This window comes from Dermacentor albipictus, chromosome 4 (genome assembly GCF_038994185.2).
Source record: "Dermacentor albipictus isolate Rhodes 1998 colony chromosome 4, USDA_Dalb.pri_finalv2, whole genome shotgun sequence".
NCBI lineage: Eukaryota > Metazoa > Arthropoda > Arachnida > Ixodida > Ixodidae > Dermacentor > Dermacentor albipictus.
The window spans coordinates 109678578-109699681 of NC_091824.1; the positions used below are offsets into that span (position 1 = coordinate 109678578).

A 21104-nucleotide genomic window follows, 5' to 3' on the forward strand; every position below is an offset into this window, starting at 1 on the left:
ACATGAGCGCGTACATAGGCAGACACCGGACAAGAAAACATAAACAGACCAAGCGCAAACTACTTCATCCTCCATTAGTTTAAGTACTGACTCCGACGTCTCTGTGTTTGGAGGGAAGTTACTCAACCTCGAGCAGTGCTCGTCAAGGGCGCTGTCTTACGTTAGCGCAGTGAAACAGGGACCAAATAAGCGCCGCTGTTGCTTACCCGTCTTGGAAGGCGACAGCTGGGAACAGGTGCTGGCTCTGCGAGAGCCTGCGTACAGGCTCGCGTGACTCTGGCGCCGCTTGCTGTCCATCTTGAGGTGCGACAGCCGCGGGTTTGGGGTGTTGAAGATGGTGCGCTGGTTGCGGAAACGAGCCCTGCACCCCGTAACAACGGCAACATGGTTAGTTAAGAAAAAAGACGCTGTCACTGTGCCCATGCAACCATTACGCAAAGCTTTTTTACGTTTCCTGCTTACCTGCTCATAAAAAGAAAGGAAATGCACAGGGGTGTTCTTCCTGCTATAATAGAACGATACAGAATGTAGCAACCGCCTTCGCTTCAGGTGGTGCGGCTGGGATACGTAGGTTCCCTATATATATATATATATATATATATATATATATATATATATATATATATATATATATATATACATACATACAAACGGCTCGTGGAAGTACAGGCTTTAGCATAGCTGACAAACACGATGTGTCCCATATTAAGTACGGCGTTGGCTCTGAGAAGTTAATGCTCTACGTGGACAAACGCGAGCACTTTTCGGCGAGGTAGCACGTTCTGTTTGGATAAAGAAACAGTGGTCCTCCCATGGTAGCTCGCTTCATAAACATGCCCTCGCGCAAAGAGAAAACCCAACGAAAAATGATCCGTATTGATAGAAATTTCTTGACCACGCCGAGGTCAAGAGTGTTCGTTCAAGCTGGCTAGCGCCTGACAAGGAGTCCCGCACAACTTCGCGATTTGAAGAAGTGGTCAACGTGCTGCGTGAAGAAACAAAAACAATATAGCAGTTTACGTGCGTTTTATGTCTACTGTTATGGGAGTAGACAACGTTTAAGGCATACAGCGGAAACGTCGCTGGCTTAAGCCACTACTCGTAGAGAGGTCCATCATTAGATCTATCGCACAACTGAAGTGACACAAGACATTACATTCGTCATGCAATGTTGTAGTGGTGAGAAAACGCGATCCCTTACTTGTGTCGTGCGTGCTACGCTAAGATTAAAGAGAGCCAACGGTGGGCATGCCCGGTCTTGGAGGATTCAAGAGCTGCAGCTCTGCGTGTTGCGCTGACGCCGCTACGGTTGTTAGTTGTGTTAGTGACCTTTAATGGTGAATGTATCTGTTCTTGCCGAAAGCGCATTACCAGGGTATCCACGCATCAAAATATTTACGTACCTGCTGAACAACTGCAGGGCAACGCACATGCCAACGAACATGATGGCCAGGCAGACGATAATGGGCACCATGTTTTCCTCGGACAGACTGTTGTCCTTGGGCATCAAGCCGTAAGGGTGCATAGTCTGTACCTCCACGTCTGTAGACAATCATGCAAGCAGGGAGGCAAGGGCGAAACAATAAGTTTGTCAACACGTTATGGGCCATACATACACAGCCAAAACAAAAGGGCAGCGAAACCTTCTTCAATCGGTCAGGACCGTGCAAACTGTTCAGTGTACTAACGACTTGCAGTGAGATGACTGCGCTAGTCTGTATTAAATATTGGCGCACTCCGTCTACCTGAAATGCACGTAAACGCAGATTAGTCAGCCCATTTCTCACGTCTTGTTATTTTATGCTGCTTTGCAATTTTTTTAGGAACACTGACCTCAATGGCCGATTTTATACTGCCGTGCGTCTTACTGTGAACATGCAGTCCTCATTCCCCCGTTCTTTTTCTCTCTCTCCTTCTGTTTCTATTCCACCTTGTCCTTACCCCCAGTGTAGTGTAGCAAGCTTGACGCTCGTCTGTTTGACCTCCCTGCCTTTCCTCTCATTGCTTTATCTCTCTCTTTCTCTGCTCAAGGCAGAATAGTGGCCTGGAAAGAGCTTCTCGTCAGAATCAATGTGGCGGCGCTTCACTCACCAGCTAAACCATGTCGCAACATCGCAACATCGCTAATGTCTCAGTGCACTACACTGCGATCGGCATCACATAGTTGCAGTTCCTGCGCCAGTCGGCTCCTGTTGCTTTTCTTGAAACAGCTGGTAGGGAAAACACACATGAGGTCATGGGCCCAGAGCTTCTCCAGAGTTCATGTCATGGGGGCGGAGACATTGTCTAACCTTTAAAGCGTTAGTAAGCATAGTATCCAGGCAGCGTTCGCTGTGGCGACCAGCATGAAGTATTCTACTCTAACTAGAAATATTTACATGACACCGCGCATGTGTGAAGTAAAACTGCGAACCGTACCGTTTTCTGATGCCTTGCGACCTTATCTGTGAGTAAAGCTTTTGTAGAAGGCAACATGGTTTACAACAAACTACCGAAAGTCGGGGCCGAGGTCATAAAATAAGGATGCGCGTCGAGAAATATTTATGTTAAGGCAATAAGTATTATTTATGGATTACCTTGTTCGTGAACAAAAAATGGCTGTAAGGCCTGTTGTGCCATTGAACCCGAGAGCATTGTAAATATGACATTTTACAAAGAGAATTCATGATACGAATGGCTGCAAGCCAAGACCCATTATCTTCAGCAGCACCGAATGGGTGCAAGAGTGCTCACAGTCTGCGCACGAGAGAAATGTAGAGAGAGAGAAGTGAGCGAAAGAATTTGTATTTTCCTTTGACCATTTGAGATCTATGTCAGTCATGTAGTTTGGTTTGAAGTAATTTAAGAAAAAGATTGCACTTAGATGAGAGCAAAAAGTGGTGGACAAGAATGTGAAATAATTCTAAAGTCATGGTCTAGGGCATTGCACGTAGAAAAAGCTTTCATGTTAGAATAAAGTTTAGCACATATGGCAACTCTCATAAACCAGACACCAAGTGCATCGAGGTCAATCACGGTTTCTGAAGAGATCGTGCTGCAGAGGCAAGCGATCATCGAACGCTACATATACCACACCAGAGCATGCACAGCATTTCAAGGGCATATAAATGCAGACGGCGCGAGCAATAATGAGAACATACCTGGTGAACAGTATGTGCCGTTGATGTCATTGAATAGAAAGAAGCCATCTTTGCACTTGCAGAAGTCGTCGTCACACTCAGAGTTCTTGTCAATTTTTAGGCACTGCTCGTTGCGCCGGCAGGGTTGTCCCAGCATGCGAACTGAGATCGGAGAGAAAGGAAATGAAAAGAATCAGGGCCTGTACTCGCAGAGCAGGTCCTATATGCTAGAGCACGGAATAACAACTGGAACGAATTGTGACAGAAAACATCTGTTAGCGATGACAAGCCAACGACGAACAGTAATTACAAAATGAGAACTATGCAAATTTGGTTGCATGCTTCACACTCACAATGTACTTCATGATATCTCATAATGTATTACCTCGTGGATTCTGAACAATCTATATCGCGCTGTCACAAGATGCCCTTATACCAGTTGGGAAAGTTAACCATGCAAGTACAGTTAATTTGAACTCTGCTTAAGGTTGGTCACTGTGCGCTCAGAAGCAGCAACAGAAATTTCGAGTGGTTGACGCAGTTCAAAACACTACCGTAATTCAACTCGAGATAATCCATCGTCCAACGACAGCAACGTAAGATTCCGCACCGCATTTGACAACGTACATGCCGCAATAAAACTGACCGATAAACGGCCGCCGCTAACCTATTAGCCTGTATTGGAAAGTCGTGCCATCATTAAAACCGGTTTCTGCATGTATCTCATGCATTTCGCAAATCGCCTACTGCTTCCGGCGCTTGTACCTGCGCTCCACTATTACGGTTCTCTGCCATCCGTGCTCTCACACTGCGCCTTCTCGGAGGATACCGATAACGTTGCGCTGACGTCGCCCAGCCCCATTACTCACGAGCCTGGTTCTCTCTGCCTTGCTTTTTCACGTACTAGACGAGACACGCACCGACAAGCGTAAGAGAGAGAGAGAGAAGGCGACGAGGAAGGCGGAAAGGTCTAACTGTCAGATAATTAGTGAGCGGTAAGTGTGCGTTCGGGGAGGATGCCGGCAGACACGGCGCTGACGAGCTTATTTTTTTTTTGTTTTCGTACAAGCTTGACGCGGCGGTGGTGACCTCTGGCACTTCCGGATTGGTTCGGTAGAACGACGCCCTTGGGAGCGGCGAAATAAGTTGCTGTTGGAAAGCGTGGGCTTGAGCCTCCGACCAAGCGCTTTCATCAACTGCGGCGAAGATAGAGCCTGGTTAGTTTCACAGGTTAACAGAAAATGAGATCACGTGAGGTAGCGAACGTTATTGTGGAATTATTGCTTTCAGCCTACTTTTTTTAGTAAGCGCTCGATATTATTGCTCGATATTCGATATTGATATTGCTCGATATTATTGCTCAAGTTCGAGAATGAAGCGATGTGCGCGTACTAATGAGAAAATGTTTAACAGTGCTCCCGAGAAAAAGAGACAGGTCTTTTATGTACAGATATGCGAAGACATTGGCCAGTGTAATAGCTTGGCCTGGCATGTTACTGTTAAGTACAGTGAAGGGAAAGAGTGACGCGTGATGAAGAGAACACAATGCGCATATGCAACTACACCCCATTGCGGACCTCTAAAGCCATGTGTCTAGCTCAGTGGCAAATAGAAAGACTAGAATCGCCTTAATTTTCGTGGCTATAACGTTTCTGTCACGCCAAGGACCCAAAAGGAAGTCGTCATCGTAGCAGTCTGCCGTTGACGTGTGCAGTCGAACAGACCAGTTTCTTTCATTCTACCGCGTACGTATGGCAAATGAAGAACACGTGCGCGAGTGTTTCTGGCAGCTCACAGTATTCCCAACTTGGTTTGCTAAAAGAAAAAAGAAAAATACTCCTGCTGACTAACAATAAAGGCAATCTATCTAGCTTGATGTTTCCACCCTTACTTTTCCGGTTGATGGCGTCGCAGTTCGTTTTTTTTTATGTCGTGCTAAATTCCCAAACCGTGAAAATTAAAGATCTTAATTTATGTTCCTCGGCATGTATTGATTATCAGGCGACACTATGCCTGTGGTGCGTCAGGCATGGTCGGGCACCCGATTATAAATGCTTCGCCACCGTAAAAAAGTTGTTTTGGGAGTAAAAGTAAGACGGATATAATTTTCACTGAGAGAAATTTAGGCTCATGTGCCGGCAACAAGCACCAAGGATTGTGTTTATTCACCACTTGCTTTTTGTGTAGGCGTTGTGATCAGTAGGAGGCAGACTTCTGAAAGCCGTAGATCGGTAGCCGTGGTGCTGAGATGGAGAATTTCCAACTCCTGTTTGAAAATTGATTATTAATTGATTTTATGACATACAAATCACAATAATCAAGACAGAATATACTGGCTACAATGTTTCTAAATTATCAAGGTTATTTTTAATAACTATGAATACATTGAGTGTGCTGTCAATAAATTATCTACGTGCTATGGATCATTGGCTATTGGCAATACTGTGATCATGTGAAGGCTGTGTGGCTAGGTTGTACTTGTCATGACGGATGAAACTGTAGTATTTTGTGGGAGCTAACATTATTTTAAGTAATTACTTTGTTCTTAACAATAATAATTAGTTTTCAGCATGTTGTATGCAAAACTCGTTCTATCTTGGGAGGCTAGTGATGAACCAGGATGCGGATTTCTTACCGCGCACATCAGTAGCTTTAGAGAACCAGTGCTTCAGATTTCAACAGCGATAGCCATTAGGAAGTAATAGTGCTGCAGTTGTCAAAAGGAACTAGTAGCTGCATTTCAGTCTCCGCCACTGGAATGTTGAGAAAGGCAAAATCGCACCATAGATGAATGCTAAGGTGAAGTGTCGAATGACAGAACTGGATCTCCTTTCTTGGGAATAAATTGAGGAAGGTAATGCAATAGAACCTCGTAATGTGCTGATAAGTTTAAACTACATGTTATACACGGCAGGCAGCGAGCTGTGTATAACTTCCTATTGCAGTGATTCGTCAATTGATACGTCTTCTCTCGCGTTTGTGTGATTACCCTGTAAGGCAGTAATGTTCATGTAACATTCAAAAGTTATCATTCTGCGTGTGTTTTCTCCTGTTTTAGTTTTCATTTCATTAAAATTTTTGCATTGACTTTTGACATCGCGTGCTATTTCGTTGTACGAATAGAGCTTTTGTTACGCTGATGTCCTTTTTTTTTAATGACGCTTATATTGCGTTGATGTAACCGTAGTCCCCTCTTATCCGATGCCTTCCTAAAGACCTGTAAGACATTCCTTACATTTTTTAAATAAATAAAGACGTCGGGAACAGCAACATACGGCGTTTTGTGATGTTAGCATGCATATGAAGGCGAGAACAGAATGATACAAGCTCTCATTTTCTTTACTTGCCACAGGAATAACCATTCTGGCAACCAAGCATTGCATTTTCGCACTTAGTCAACAATCATGTGTATCACTTTGATCGGAACTAGAGTGCATCTATCAGCACCACAGGACGAAGAGTAGCCGACTCATCAGCAACCTGCATCGTCTGTTCGCTATTGAGCACTATTGCCCCGTGTGTGAAGCTTATGCTTTGATATAGCCGAACAGCCGTGATGAAAAAAAAAACAGGAAGAAAAAAGAAGGAAATAGAAGGAAGCTGCTGCGCCACGAGGGTTTACTGCAGGATCCACTGAGAAACAGTTAATTCCACTCACGTGGAGCCCCGTAATCGTTCCTCATTTGAGTAGCATTATTTGATTAGCGCAAGACTGCTGGCCGTGCCCCTGCCTTGTGCTAAAGGAAACGAGTTTGCGTACGTGCGCAATTATGCTGGTGGGAGACCTCGCCTCTATACTGACGTTAGATAAGCGGTACACGCCAGGAGTGGGAGGACGAAAGGCGTGTGAGAGAGTCTCCGCAGAAGCGCAAACTCGGCAAGCCCGCCTTAGCTTGAGCCTTCGCTTCTAATTCTTTTGTTTCTTACTTAGTTCTCTCAGAAGGCCCACGCTGCTACACATTCCACGATGCCCTCGATCTGTTGGCCTCGTGTGCGCACTCTAGTCACGCGCAGCTCGATGGTTACTAGTCGGTAGCCTTACGGTGGGAGTGGGCCTCCCTCTGCGGGCTCTATATTCTTCCTTGCGAATCAGCAAAGTTCAAGCACTAGAGTAAAGCACGCTGGCTTTTCCCATGCTCGAAAGCGTCGGTTGATAATTGTTCGGTGTCGAAGTCATGCTGAATGTTGCGTTGCATGTAGGTGTCTCTCTTTTGCATCAGTGAAGATGAAATCGAATCCCTCGATGGATTGCCGGCTCGTGACGGAAATGGCGTCGTCAAGCGTTTCGCCCTACAAAAGTTCTTCCTCGCTTCCGTTATTATGTGATGCCTTCTGTTGTGTGTGTCCCTTAAAAAGACTGCATCGCCCACATAAAAAAGAAAACATGGAATTTATATCAAGGACTTGTTTTCGATGAACCTGAAGTCACCAGTACACGAATATAAAAAAACTATCAACCCCTGTGTCCGCGGTCGAGGCCTGCCTCACGGCGCTAGAGAAGCACTACTCAAGCTTAGGGTTGGCTGTCTGAACGTGTGCGAACATTCATACCGACAAGGACGTGTGGCTAGTGCATCGTGTTCGTCTTGTGGTTGCTGCGAGACACTTCGGCGCCCGATTTTGGAGAGGCCCGCTTTCATTGCACAGCGCACCTCGCTATAGTGAGGAACTTATCAACTCCTTGACCTGCTGTGTACGACGCTCGACAAATGTTTGCACCCCACTGGTTGTGCCTCTCTACGGGATCAGGCTCATCGCGCTCTCCTCACTTTTCTAGAAGCAGCTAAGTTTCACGTTTGCAGCTTGTTTCTGCTTTGAAATGACAATAGGGAGGTATGGCTCGGCGGTTTTACGGGCCAGTGGGCCCAGCGAGCCAGCAAAGTCACCACTACGCATGTGCGGTACGCACGTGCGTAGTGTGTACCACAAATGCATTGGCGGTACGGAGTGGGCTACGACGCTAGCCGCTCGCTCCCGAATCTCGTCTCACCGGCGGACCGCGCGCAGCGGACCATCGTTCTTGCGAAACAAACATGGCGACCACCCGCATGAACGGCGGCGTGTCGTCATCAAACGCGGCGCTGGCTCGTCTGCAGTAGAAAAAGCCTCGGGAGTGTTTCATCACCGAATAGGACCTCTGTGCCCTCCGAGAGGTTTCAGCAACCAGGCCGTTTGTCGACGATTTGAGGTGGACGACTGCGATCGGGAACCTGAAGCGAGCGTACTGATCTTTTCACAGTAAGTTTAACCTTGTTCTACAGGTGGAGCAGCAAGGAGCTCCACTCAAAAATTCAAGGGGCTTCACTCAGCTCTAAAGTCCCTTCATAATTTATTTCGCTCGACAGAGCGAGGGATCGCTGAGCTAAAGCTCTTCCATTCGTGCGGCGCCCCACTGCCGTCTCCGCTCGCCCGCTGGGACGGCAGGCCCGTAAACCCGTTGAGCAACAACTTTCTCATACCTCAGACGCTATTTGTTCTATTCTAACATTCTTATTAGCGTCACCTACTGTGCGCGACCCGTACTTTGTGTCTACTGCTTTATTTCTTTTTTTTAGATTTGTCAACTTTCTCTTTCTTGCCTCCCCTTCTTCCTATCCCCCATTTTTATGTTTCTGCCTCCTCCTCTTGTCTAAAGAGTATAGGCAGGCGTAGTGCCTCTTCTGGGGGCAGTTGTTGCCAGCCTGCTCCTCGCTTTACCTTTCCTGACAAGTGTATATATGTTTTCAAAGCAGATAATAATAATAATAATAATAATAATAATAATAATAATAATAATAATAATAATAATAATAATAATAATAATAATAATAATAATAATAATAATAATAATAATAGTAGTAGTAATAATAATAATCATAAATTAATAGGTAGATTAATGAATTTATTAAGCTTAGTATTTCAATTATCAATATTCATATAAACATATATAGACGCTCACCAGAGAGAAAGGAAACGAACTTATTTCTCCTGACTTTAAGTGTGAGTTTCTCATTGTTACCTTTCTTTATTTTGTTCAGTGCTGGCATTGTTATGCCATGTTTAATGTGTATTCGCGATGTACGTGAAAAAGAAGTGGCCGGTGGCGCTTAACGAACCAACATCGCTTAAGTAACATCTAATAAAAAAAATTAAGTCGGTTAGCAATCGTCTCCTTAAGCGGATACCATATTCACTTGCTTAAAGAGCAGAGTAAAAAAGTGAAAGAGAAGAGGAACACAAACGCACCCTACTGAAAAGACTCCGTATTTCCCATAGCTCCTATAACCAATAACATCGTATGACATATGGGAAAAACGTATTTTTACATTACATGGGATCCTATATGTTTTATATAGGTATGAGTTACGGGAGTTATGGGGAATACGGATTTTTCAATAGGGCTCCCACAAACACACACACACACACACACACACACACACACACACACACACACACACACACACACACACACACACACACACACACACACACACACACGCACACGCACACGCACACGCACACGCACACGCACACGCACACGCACACACACACACACACACACACACACACACACACACGCACGCACGCACGAACAAAAAGAAAATGGAGAGTAAGGCACATTATAATTATAATACAGCCTTGTGAGCGTCAAATCGTTTTGAAGCGCACATTAAGCCATTTCTGAGGTCGTCATGCGTAAGAAAAGTCATTTGTATTCAGTTCCGCATCAAAAGATGCTTTACGTGCCACATATATCTTAGTTCTAGATTAGTGCCACAAAGAAAGATCTCCTATCTCGTGCGAGAGATACCACAATGTACGTAAACTGTCAAGTACTTTCGGAGCTACGTTTAACACTAAAGAGTACCCCTGATAAGTATCTCCATGCACAATATGTTCAGGTTGTTGAACCGAAACTTTTTCGGGTTCCAGTCGGGTTTGTGACGCTTTTGGGTTCGGTTAAGCGTCAGCTTCGGAGAGAAAATTGTGACGGTTTGAACACGTTCGGAGTTTTGTGAACTGGTTCATTTGGGTCCAACCTGGTTCGGAGAAAGAAATACATTCGAGCGCCTTCAGTTTCCCCAAGAACGCGTGGTACATTAGGAGAGAGAATATTCGCTTGCGTTAGAACTACTGCGATCGGTGTTATTTTGCTCGGGCATTACCTATAAAAAAAAAGCACTAGACATGAGTTGCCATACACGGTTGTATAGAGGCATGTATGACTTGTACATTAAGAGGGTGTTGTGCACGGCACGTTTTTCCACTGCGATTTTCATGACGTGTCAAGGAGCCCTCGTAAACAAACCCTGCGCCATGAAGCCACACCCATTTTTTTGCAAGGTTCGAAGAGATCACTTTAAAAGATGATATATTTAGTGATTCGTTGCGCGCTCAGGGCATTTTGGCACCATAGTTTAGTTACGTGGCCGGCAGCTATCTAACAAAGAAAAAGAACGAGTTCACACGAATTTTGTGTCAGTACTTCGTTGTAGTTCCTCGCACTCGTTGTCCCCGTTTTCCTGTAAAAAAAATGAATACATCTGGTCTAATGCTAACTGAACGTGCATTACGCGTTAATATTTGTAAAAAAATGAAATGAGGTGCCTCGTTGTTAGACAAGTAATAGTGTTTCAGAAAAGTAAGCACTCGCAACTAGCACAACTTTACAACTGCATCATGAATCCACAAATTTATAGCTTAAAATATTTAAAGGAGCCAAAAAACTAACCGAGTGAGAGCACTCGACAAATGTACATTTTACCTATCGTGCATGGCTATCGCAAGAATGCAAATAATGAAAGACTAAGTTCTGTAAAAATCATTTCAAGTTCTTGATGCTGATAAATAGGAAAAAAAGCATATTGCACCGATTCTTAAAACGCACTTATAATGTTCTAGAGCGCTTCCATGCGTAATTTTCTAAAACGGCCGTAATTAAACCCAACACTCTTATCTTGGTTAACACATCACTTACACTCCTTCCGTTATAAACAGGCTGCCTCGATAAGGACATTTGCGAAGTCTCCTAGGCACCTTGTATAACTCATGAAAATGAAGAGAAACAATGTGTTGAGTAATTATATACAAAACTCATAATTAAACCACGAACGTTAAACGTTCCGTACACACCCCTCCGAACACGGCATCTTTTCCCACTAATTGTGAACCTGGTGTCACGTAAAGTTCTCTCGGGACATTGCCATACAACGTTTAACGGCGGTTTAACACTTTCGAGCCCTTGCTCAAGAAATTATTTATAAAAACTGCAATATTTGCACCACACATAACTTTGAATAGCCAGAGGCAAAGTTAATAACGTAATAATGTAATATTTCCCACATTTTTACAAGGGTTCAGCTCAGTGGCTGTTACACTTTTCACGGGAAAGTGGGCTAAATTTGCGCCGTTCATAAAACGCGCTCCTAATACTCCACGGCGCTTCTATGCGCAGTGTACTGCAAAGGCCGTAATTAAGCCATGCAATGTGAACTTCACCTACACATCACCTGTACCATGCCCCTTATTCTCACCAAATGTCAACAACGTAGCCCGTTTAGTACACCGAGGCCATCGGAAAAGTTTACTGTGAATCTCGTATAATACATCAAAAGTAGAAAGCGGGAGTTAAGTAATTATTTACAGCATGTATTTTTATGCTAGAAGCTTCAAACTTTCCCCACGCGTCTTCGCTGTGAACCTCGTATAACACATAAAAAGTAGCGAATGGGAGTTCAGTAATTACTTACAACATGTATTTTTATGCTAGAAGCTTTAAACTTTCCCCACACGTCCTCGCTGTGAACCTCGCATAACACATAAAAAGTAGAAAACGCGAGTTCAGTAATTATTTACGACATGTATTTTTATGCTAGAGGCATTAAACTTTCCCCACACATCCTCGCTAACACGGATCCTAGTTCAACTTAATATGAACTTGGTGTCCATTACAGTTCTCACTGGAGACAGGGAAACACTCCGTTTAACTACTTTCGAGCACTTGCAATAAAAAAATTTACAAAACCCGTAATCAACTGAGACTTTTTAAGCTTTGCCCACATATCAACCAAATTGGATGCCTCCTGTTCCCACGAAGCGCTAACTTTGAGGCACGTCATATTGTTTCGAAACATTGGGCAAACTTCCTAAGTGTTTCATAAAACACACCTGTACAGCTCTGGCACCCCTGTATAAGTAATTTACTGTGAAAGCTGTAAGTAACTTACACAGTTCAAACTTTTATGTAATGGCCATCCATAACATGGCTCCTCTAAGTATAAAATTGGTGCCATTCCTAGTTCTCTCAGGGCAGCGGGAAAACTTTGCGAGCATCCTGCGTAACGCCTCTAAAAGGGTAGAATTAAACAAGAATTTCTACGCAACCAATTCGTTGCCTTTCCCGAACACATTAGATGCCCTGCACAAGCAGTATATCCTCCACGACGACGAAGCGTGAGCGATGGTCTACCGAGACAGTGCGCTACGACGATGCGCAAAGTGTACAGTTGAGCCAACCATATGTACAGTTCAGTGAGCCATCGAGACCACTGCGACGAGCCACCTGAATACTCCCGAGGCAACACACCACGCGTTGTCCCGAATTGACGCATACAGCGTCGTCCGCTTTCGTAGAATTTCAGCAACAACGACTCTGAGCTGTACCTGTGGTCGAGTTGGTTCGGAATCGCTCCTGCAACAACGCCCGGTTTCAGTTCCAAGTTGGCCGAAACAGTATCGGTTCGATTCGCTTCCGGTTCAGCTCCGGCTTTCGGTGAAGTTCCGGTTCGGTTCGACGCCTTACTATATGTATACTATTTTCTCGAACACAGCAGCCAAAAGGCAAATAAAAAATGGCGTAGCTTTACTATATGTATGCACGTGTTCGGGTAATTGTCTTTGTATAAAAAGGCTGAATGCAACAGAATCGATCGATCGATCGATCGATCGATCAATCAATCAATCAATCAATCAATCAATCAATCAATCAATCAATCAATCAATCAATCAATCAATCAATCAATCAATCAATCAATCAATCAATCAATCAATCAACCAACCAACCAACCAACCAATCAATCAATCAATCAATCAATCAATCAATCAATCAATCAATCAATCAATCTGAGGTTGACTGACTGATTGAGCATTTGATTGGCCTGGTTTTACAGCGCAGAAGAACACGATGCCCAGAAGACAGACTGCATGTAGTTCGAGCCTGCGAGTTTGTGCATTAATATTAACCGCGTCGTACGTTTTAACCTGCATCAAAATCTCGGCACATGGTCGCTTTTTTCTTTCTTTGCACAGCACTCCCAAAGAAAATGCGGCATCCATGGTCGCGAATTGAACCCGTTATTTGGTGGTGTTTAGCAGCGAGACACAGGAGCGAGTAAGCTACTGCGGCGAGACACAGCCTTAACGAAGTATATTTCACAAAATAATTAAAGGAGGCTATCCTAGGTGGCAAGGTAATTTATTTCTGTGTGTTTGGCTCATCGCAGAAACTTGTCGCAGAAGCTTGTCGCATGGTCTAGTCCTAAGAACGACATTTAAGTCGTTAATGTTATCGCAGCAGGTATATGCCTACCTCGCTATGAAATCCAGGAAGTTTGGAGAGAGAATTGCCGTTAGGCTTGAATATCTCATAACTCCTGAGGTTTCTTAAGTCAAAGCTGTGTGATCTCTTAAGCATTTTTATTTTGCATGAGTGAAACCTTTTGGCAGAAGGACAGATAACGTTAGCGCGCATTACCAGAATATCTCCATCACCACGTATCAATCATCATCAAGAACGTGTTGCCATCATCAAATATTTGCGCCTGTCTACGCTTCAGTAAAAATTTCAAATGAGGCTGGATATGTGCAGCATAACTGTTAGCAAAAAAAAAAGAAAAAGAAAAGAAAGCTTAGAAAACTCGTGCCTCTGGAATTTCTGACGACAAATGTATCCACCAAGAATATTCTCAACACGTGCATAAAATACGTTCCTTGCAAAGCGTTTACACATTAAAGCGGAAAGCGACATTCGCAGGAAGTTGCACGGCTACTACAGTACTGTCTCTCGAAGACGGCATTCTGAGATGTCATTCCCAGTCGGAAATGAAAAGTGTCGCAACCTGGGAGAAGACGACGTGCCACACTGGCTTGCGAATAAGTTAAAAAAAGAAAAAAAAAGAAGAAGAGCTTGCTTCCGCTGTAGACAGAAGCAGTCGACGCACGTAAAATTCATAATGGCTTCATTTCCGCGCTCTGTATGTGCAGAAAAACTAAGGTTAGGTAACGAAGAGCTAGAAGGAGCGCAAACGCAATACCTAGACTGACAACAAATTCACTTTAACCTGATTTTGTGCATTTGGCGACGTACAGAATATAGGTATTCCTGGGCAACTTTTCACTGGCGATGCCTTGTCTTTGTCCACACATTTAGACAGAACATTAAAAAAAACTTTTATGTCTGCTAATAATAATAATAATAATAATAATAATAATAATAATAATAATAATAATAATAATAATAATAATAATAATAATAATAATAATAATAATAATAATAATAATAATCAACTGCTCTGTATTTGTTCAGAAGGGCACACCTTAAAGAAGAGTCGTGGTAAAAATTATTCTACTTAAACAGGCATTGCAACAACGCGATTCTCCACTGTATGCGTTTCCGTGCGCCGTTATGTTTTTGCATGCAAATGGACCACCACACGCACGGTTGCGACAAGAGCTGCAATACTACGTTTTCTCAAGCGGCCGAGCGCGATAGGCCGACTGTACATACATAGGCCGAAAAGATAACATAAACACTGCGTCGTATGATTGCGCATGGCTGCCCATACACCAGGAGCGTCACGCGTTCAACAGCCAAGCGCGACAACTAAGTATAACTTATGTGGTATATAGCGTGATGGCATTCGGTTGCGTCATGGAAGTGCCCCCAAAGCTTATGCATTATGTTGCTTTTCCTTCTCCTTTGGTTGCCCGAATAGGCCGGCACTTCTGACGTTTAATATCCTCACTGCGCTGTGAAAGAGAACATCGCGGGTGGCTCCGCATTATTTTCCCGCTAATCTTGGTATGCGAAGTGTCGCTGCTTAAAGTCATCAGTATGAGACTTCGGCTGCTTAAAGTTGACCCTGCTACCTGCCGCGTAGCAGGATAGAGAGAGAGAAAAAGAATATTTATTAGAATTCGTCCCACTAATTCTGTAGTTATGGAGTCACTGGGGCGGTTTTCAGTAGTGCCACCTTGCCATTGTGTGTGTGTCTAAAACACACACACACACACACACACACACACACACACACACACACACACACACACACACACACACACACACACACACACACACACACACACACACACACACACAGGCGCGCGCGCACGCACGCACGCACGCACACACGCACACACACACATTTAGTTTTTCTCGCATCTCTCTCGGTATGTCTACCATCCAGATCATTGCTGTAATACTGCGAATTGACCGAATTCCCAGCTACTATAGGATCCTTCTGCCCGCCTATGACATAGCTAATAGATCTCGTTGTTTGACCATTATCATTGCTTTGTGTTCTTCAAAGCTGTTGTAAACACTGAGAGCATCGAGTCTCTCCGTGGGTGTCTCCAGCGGTAGACCTAGGGCGGTCTTATACGCTGTGCGTATTAGCAGGTATGCCTGCGCTGTCTTTTTTACAGTTGAGTTCGTGATACGGGAGGCTATAGGTAATTCTGCTTATTGCAAAAGCTTGAACTAGTCCTATTGCGTCCGATTCGCGGAGTCCTCTATCGTTCCGCGTAACGCTTCCTCTCATTGTGGAGACCGAAATCTAAAGTTTTTAGGGTGTGGTCTGCTCTTGTATTGTCTTGTATTTTCAAACGTAAAATCCTCACCTTTGGGATTCTTTAAGTGTTGAATCTCTGAGCTTCAGTTCTGCTATTTGAAAGTTGTAATATTTTACGTACACTGTAATTTCTTCAGGTGCAGATTTAATTCCGTTCTCAGTGGCAAAATCAAAAGTTATTCAGCTCGAAAACTAATGTCTCTCGGACTTATCCGAGTAGCTCCCGTGGTTATCTGAACGCAGCAGCCACAGTTTTTGAAGATGAAAGAAGCAGCCAGAGAGAGCTACATCCGGGATGCTCTTCGGCGCACTAATAACCGCAGTTTGAATTGCTGCCATATCTTCACGGCGCTTCACTTTAAGTGCGCATTTCACATGGGGGAACAAAATCAAATCACACGACGACAGGTCAGGTGAACCTGGGAGATACAATAGATAAGGAATACAGCATTCAGTCAAATATTTCTTGGCAGATACGTAGCATGGAGCCTTGTTGTTATGCAAGGATAAGCACGGTAGAGTAGAAGAATAATGAGGAAGGCGCCACCAAATTGCTTGGCAAAAAGGTTCAGGCACGTGGATAGAATGTAGAAGTGCACATTTTATTTTCTCTCCTTCAGGCTAATATTCACGGTGCACCAAGCCTCTGGCGTAGAAAAAACGCGATCACTATTATCTTTCCTTTCGGTGGATGTCGCTTCAGCTGCTTAGAAGGAAATAAACCATAATCTCGCAATTCCGCGCTTTGTCGCTCTGTTACGTGAGTAATACTGGCAGCACCAATGTTCTTCACTGGGCGGTGACACTTAATACAAACTTGAGATCATTGGTGGCCCTTTCTGAAAATTCAGTGGCAATTGTTTATCTAGTTTATCTCCGTTCGTCTGTCAATGTGTGAGGTGAAAGTTTGTGCTAAGTTTCCGTTTGCCTAAATCGTTGCCTCATATAGTGTGAGGACATGTATCTTGGCTCGATTATAGATCTTCTTGTATTATGCGCACAGTCATACGGTAATTTTCACGCCGTAACTACCTCACACTTTCCACATTTACAGCGGCATGTGGCGCTGGGCACCGACCTACTCTGGCATCATCTTGCATCGAATCTCTGCCACCCCGAAACCCTTGGTGCCATTCAAGGACATGGCGTTTCGATAATACTTCGTCATCATATACCAACTGATTCGTGTTCAATGTCACCATAAGTGTTTTTCTTAACCTAACGCAGAACTTAACGTTAACTTAACGTTAACCCTCTACTCGTAATCTGTATAAATAATGTTACTCGTCTAACATCCAACTAAATGCTTTCTTGGAAGTAATAATCTTTCGATTTGGTGTCGCGAAGCAAATCAGTGAAGAAATTTCACGCATTCACGGCTCCCGAGTGCTGGCAGTCAATTCGCCAGGAAGTCGCACGCCGACTCTTTCTGGCGACTAGCACACTCGAGCCGTCGACACCGTTAGCTCCTTCGTTTCGTCAGGTAATTCAGACGCAAGTTCCCAAGGCACTGCCACCACCCCCTCCTCCGCAGCCAGCTGCTGGACCGCTAACTTATGCTAACGCTGTGGCCCGGCCATATGCTTCTCCAGCTCCTGACGTCTACCGGACCACCGGCAGATTCACGTTCAATTCCCGCCCCTTACTCGGCAGCTGGAGCCCCGGTCCTCAACCCGTGGCGAACGCCTGATATAGATCAACACTGACTGATAATGAGTTACAAACACCCCCATGGTATATTATTTATGAATCTTTCTAAAAACTAATGCTTCTTTAATTTTATTCAAAATTAAAAGATTATTTGTTAAATTTTGATGTTCCTGTTTGTTTAGTTGTACTAGATTTGTGTTCTTATGTACACCATTTATTACTCAGTTTCTTCGTTCTTGCTTTCATGCGTGTTTATGCTCTGTTCTGTTATGCTTACTGTTATTTCTTACTTTGTATTGTTCGGACTGTTGCAAATTCTTGTATTAGTTATACGTAATGTTCGCCGAGGGTGCCGTTGCAGTCTGGTACCTTGGGATCCTCGTCTGTATATTTTAAATGCTGTAATTAACATACGATGTAATAATACAAATAAACCGATTGGACTAGCCTCATTAAATCAACTAGTAAAATATGTCGCGGCAACGCAGAGGATAGGATAGCCCCACTTCTCAGAACTTTCACTCCCTTTCCGAGGCATAAATTTTCAGGACTAAGGCCGAATCAACAAAGATTTTCTTCGGCATGTGTTGTTTGCTATTGGCTATTCGCGTTCGCTAATAATACGTAAAACGTCATGATTGCTTGGCACCTTCCCTTAGGAAGATAACTTACGTAAGTGCTCATTTGTGAATGCAGGCCCTGTGTATACGTTACTCGTTATGGCGACGCAGCTAACAACCGTTCATGTCCGGCTTCACGCTTTTCTCGCAATAAAACAAAACGAAAATATAAGTACGCCACCTCCACCCCCTTTCTTTTTCTTTACCAGCGCTTAAATATTCCTCTCTACGAGCCTCGAGCGGAGCATTTATTTAAGCTTTCTGCGATTTGAAGCCTATCCTTTTAGGATCAAGGGCCAAGGCTGGGCCATGAAGGGGAAGGAAGACAATAGGAAAAAGCACATAGAACGAGAAAACGTCGACGGAGGCATCGCATATGCGTGCACCGGAAGGCGAAGAAGCCGCCAGACGGACCAGAAGAAACTCGCGGGTACGTTTAGGTGAGTCGAGCCAAGCGGGGAGAGGGTTCTTTAGCGGTTTGTTTTCGCCTCGCAGGAAGCGGTGCGTGAGCCGCATGAATGCGTGCCTATACGAACGAAGCAAGCAGTGACCGACGCGGAATAGCTGGCGGAGAAAAAAAAAACAAAGAAACAGAAAGAGTACTTCGCATCTCAGCGCACGAGCGCGCATCCAAGCGCGAGCCCGACTAGGCTCAAGCGAAGAGGTGCGCATGACGCTCATTTGTATGCGGGCAAGCGAGGACGCAAAAGTTTCGGGGCCCTGGCACCGCCGCGAGCGCATGGCTGCAGCAACGACCACGGGCCCGTGGACCGCGCATAAGATTCGCGTGAACGCGCTACAGCGGTGAGCAGAGCTACAGGAGGGGGGGGGGGGGCGCCCTTTTCTGCTGCGGGCATAATCGATACTCGTTTCTCGACCTCGACAACCGTTCGCGGCCTGTTGAAGCCGACTGCGCGAGCGTGAAGGTGAAGTTCCTTTACATCTCGGCGGGTTTCGACGGAATGAAAACAAAAACGACGCTGAGGAAAAGAACCGGCTTAGCGTGCAATTTACGAGTGTGACGCCAGGAATCGCGAGTACGAGCCGAGCAGTACACGTAGTCGCATAACAGAGGTCGACTTTTCTGCAGTTTCGAAAAGGCAGCAAACTTCTCTTTGAACCGCGTGCGTGTCCTAGTGAATGAATGAGAAACTTGAATCGCTTTCTGGTCAACGCTTCAGTGACTCAGTTTTACGAAGCAAGGGTGCGGGAGAAGAAACAAATACGGAAAAAAAGAAAACTTAAAGTGAACATTTTTTTATCCAGGCGGAGTGTGTTTAAAGCTTTTTACCATGCGACGGGCTATTGGTGCGAGATACACAGATGCTGAAACAATTGTGGCCACGGTATAGCCGCCGCAACGACATAAAACTTGACCCTTACTTTTATTGACCGTGGTTTCACAGGACACCGCCAGTAGTCTCTACAGCTACGGAAGGAAAGCGTTTCAATGCTGCGCGAGTATTTCGCGAACAATTGAAAAGCTTCCGTCTGCGTTAGCTGGCGCGTATCCCGTGTTAAGGTGCACCATGTGAAACTAAATTTGAACGCAAACCTTCAAGAGTTCGATATCAGCGCCTTATACCGTTCTACCACGGCAGCAACGTAGGAAGAGCGCGTTATATTGGACGTTCGTCTTTTTCACGAATCCGTAAGCCCGTCTAAGAGCTCTTCTGGGCCCGGCGTCCACTTCCAGTCTGCACGTAAGCCCAGTGTTGATAACCCCGAAGAAGTCTTTTTTGTGACAAAGTGGGAATTTCAATGCGTTTCGTTTCAATCGAATATAGGACCTGACACATACTAGATCGGATCATTAAAGACAAGTGTTACCACAGCAACAAAGGATAAAGTGACTTAACGTTTCTTAACTGGGAGTCTTATGCAGTTACAAGAAATAATAAAGAAAGAAGATTTCGCGCCCGCTCATATTTTGTTTTAGTTGAAATTTCGAAGAAAACACGTTTTTGTTCACTTCGTTAAGCGAAGCTGCTAGTATCTTGTAAGCCTGCTTTTTTAAAAACAATGATAAACGTCTGCCGTATACATACTACTGGAGAGAGGTGGTTTTGTTGCCTGTCGGCGAATAAGGTTACAGGAAAACCAAGCAAACAAGAATAACTAATGAATTACCAGAAAAAATGGATGCCTTCTTTTCTAGGAAATTTTACTGAAAACAAAGCACAGTGAGAGGAAGCGAGAACGAGAGAGATTGTGGTACGGCAGAAGTGTTATTTACGTCGTTCAATTATGAAAACAACGTTATTCCATATTCCTCAGAATAAACGCAGATCTCTGCAGACCTGCGTGCGCCTATTATGTTGTTGTTGTTGTTGTTGTTATTGTTGTTGTTGTTGTTGTTGTTGTTGTTGTTGTTGTTTTCAGCTGTTTGCAGCGCTTAAGTATTCGCTCGCATTCCCTCGTCGGGTGCACGCTACAATATGCCTTAGCCTCTCGCGCACGATGCTGGCAAGTAAGGTTGCGTGCCTGTTTTCTTAGTGCCGCATCTGCTGCATCACAGTGCGTCCGCATATATCCGGAAGCCTTAGACAGCACGCTGGAACGCGGGGTCTGTCGCATCTGCCTTTCGTAACATCAATTCCTATCGTGACGCGCGTCACGCACTTCACTCTTGAGCCCGCTGTAGTGAGCCTCTCTGCGCTTTGAGCGTTGAGCTCGTGGTATGAGCTTTGATGGCACCCGCAAAGACGTTTAAGAAGGGCCCATATGGGCGTTTAAGCCTATAAAAGCTGCAGTGTCTTCCCAAACGTGTTTATCTGTCGGGTGTAGCAAACAAAGACGCAGAAGAACGAAGTAACGAAAAGCAACAAATCAAAGCAACAAATCTACATACAAGACTTAGCTTTATAAACTTCTTTTACCTTTCAATG

The 21104-nt window shown here is 44.5% G+C and overlaps 2 protein-coding genes across 6 annotated transcripts in view; one reads left to right on the plus strand and one right to left on the minus strand.

Moving 5' to 3' along the window:
* Positions 1-21104, minus strand: part of LOC135914041 (uncharacterized) — a 195803-nt gene that overhangs the window by 23382 nt on the left and 151317 nt on the right. For all 4 annotated transcript variants that reach the window (XM_070537412.1, XM_070537411.1, XM_065446770.1 and 1 more), the window contains exons 3-5: positions 3141-3281; positions 1404-1542; positions 207-361 (exon numbers count right to left, since the gene is read on the minus strand). In XM_070537412.1, the coding sequence (XP_070393513.1) occupies positions 207-361; positions 1404-1542; positions 3141-3281 (435 nt within the window). The remainder of the gene's footprint in view (positions 1-206; positions 362-1403; positions 1543-3140; positions 3282-21104) is intronic.
* Positions 1-21104, plus strand: part of LOC135914042 (pro-neuropeptide Y-like) — a 243752-nt gene that overhangs the window by 4771 nt on the left and 217877 nt on the right. The window lies entirely within an intron of this gene.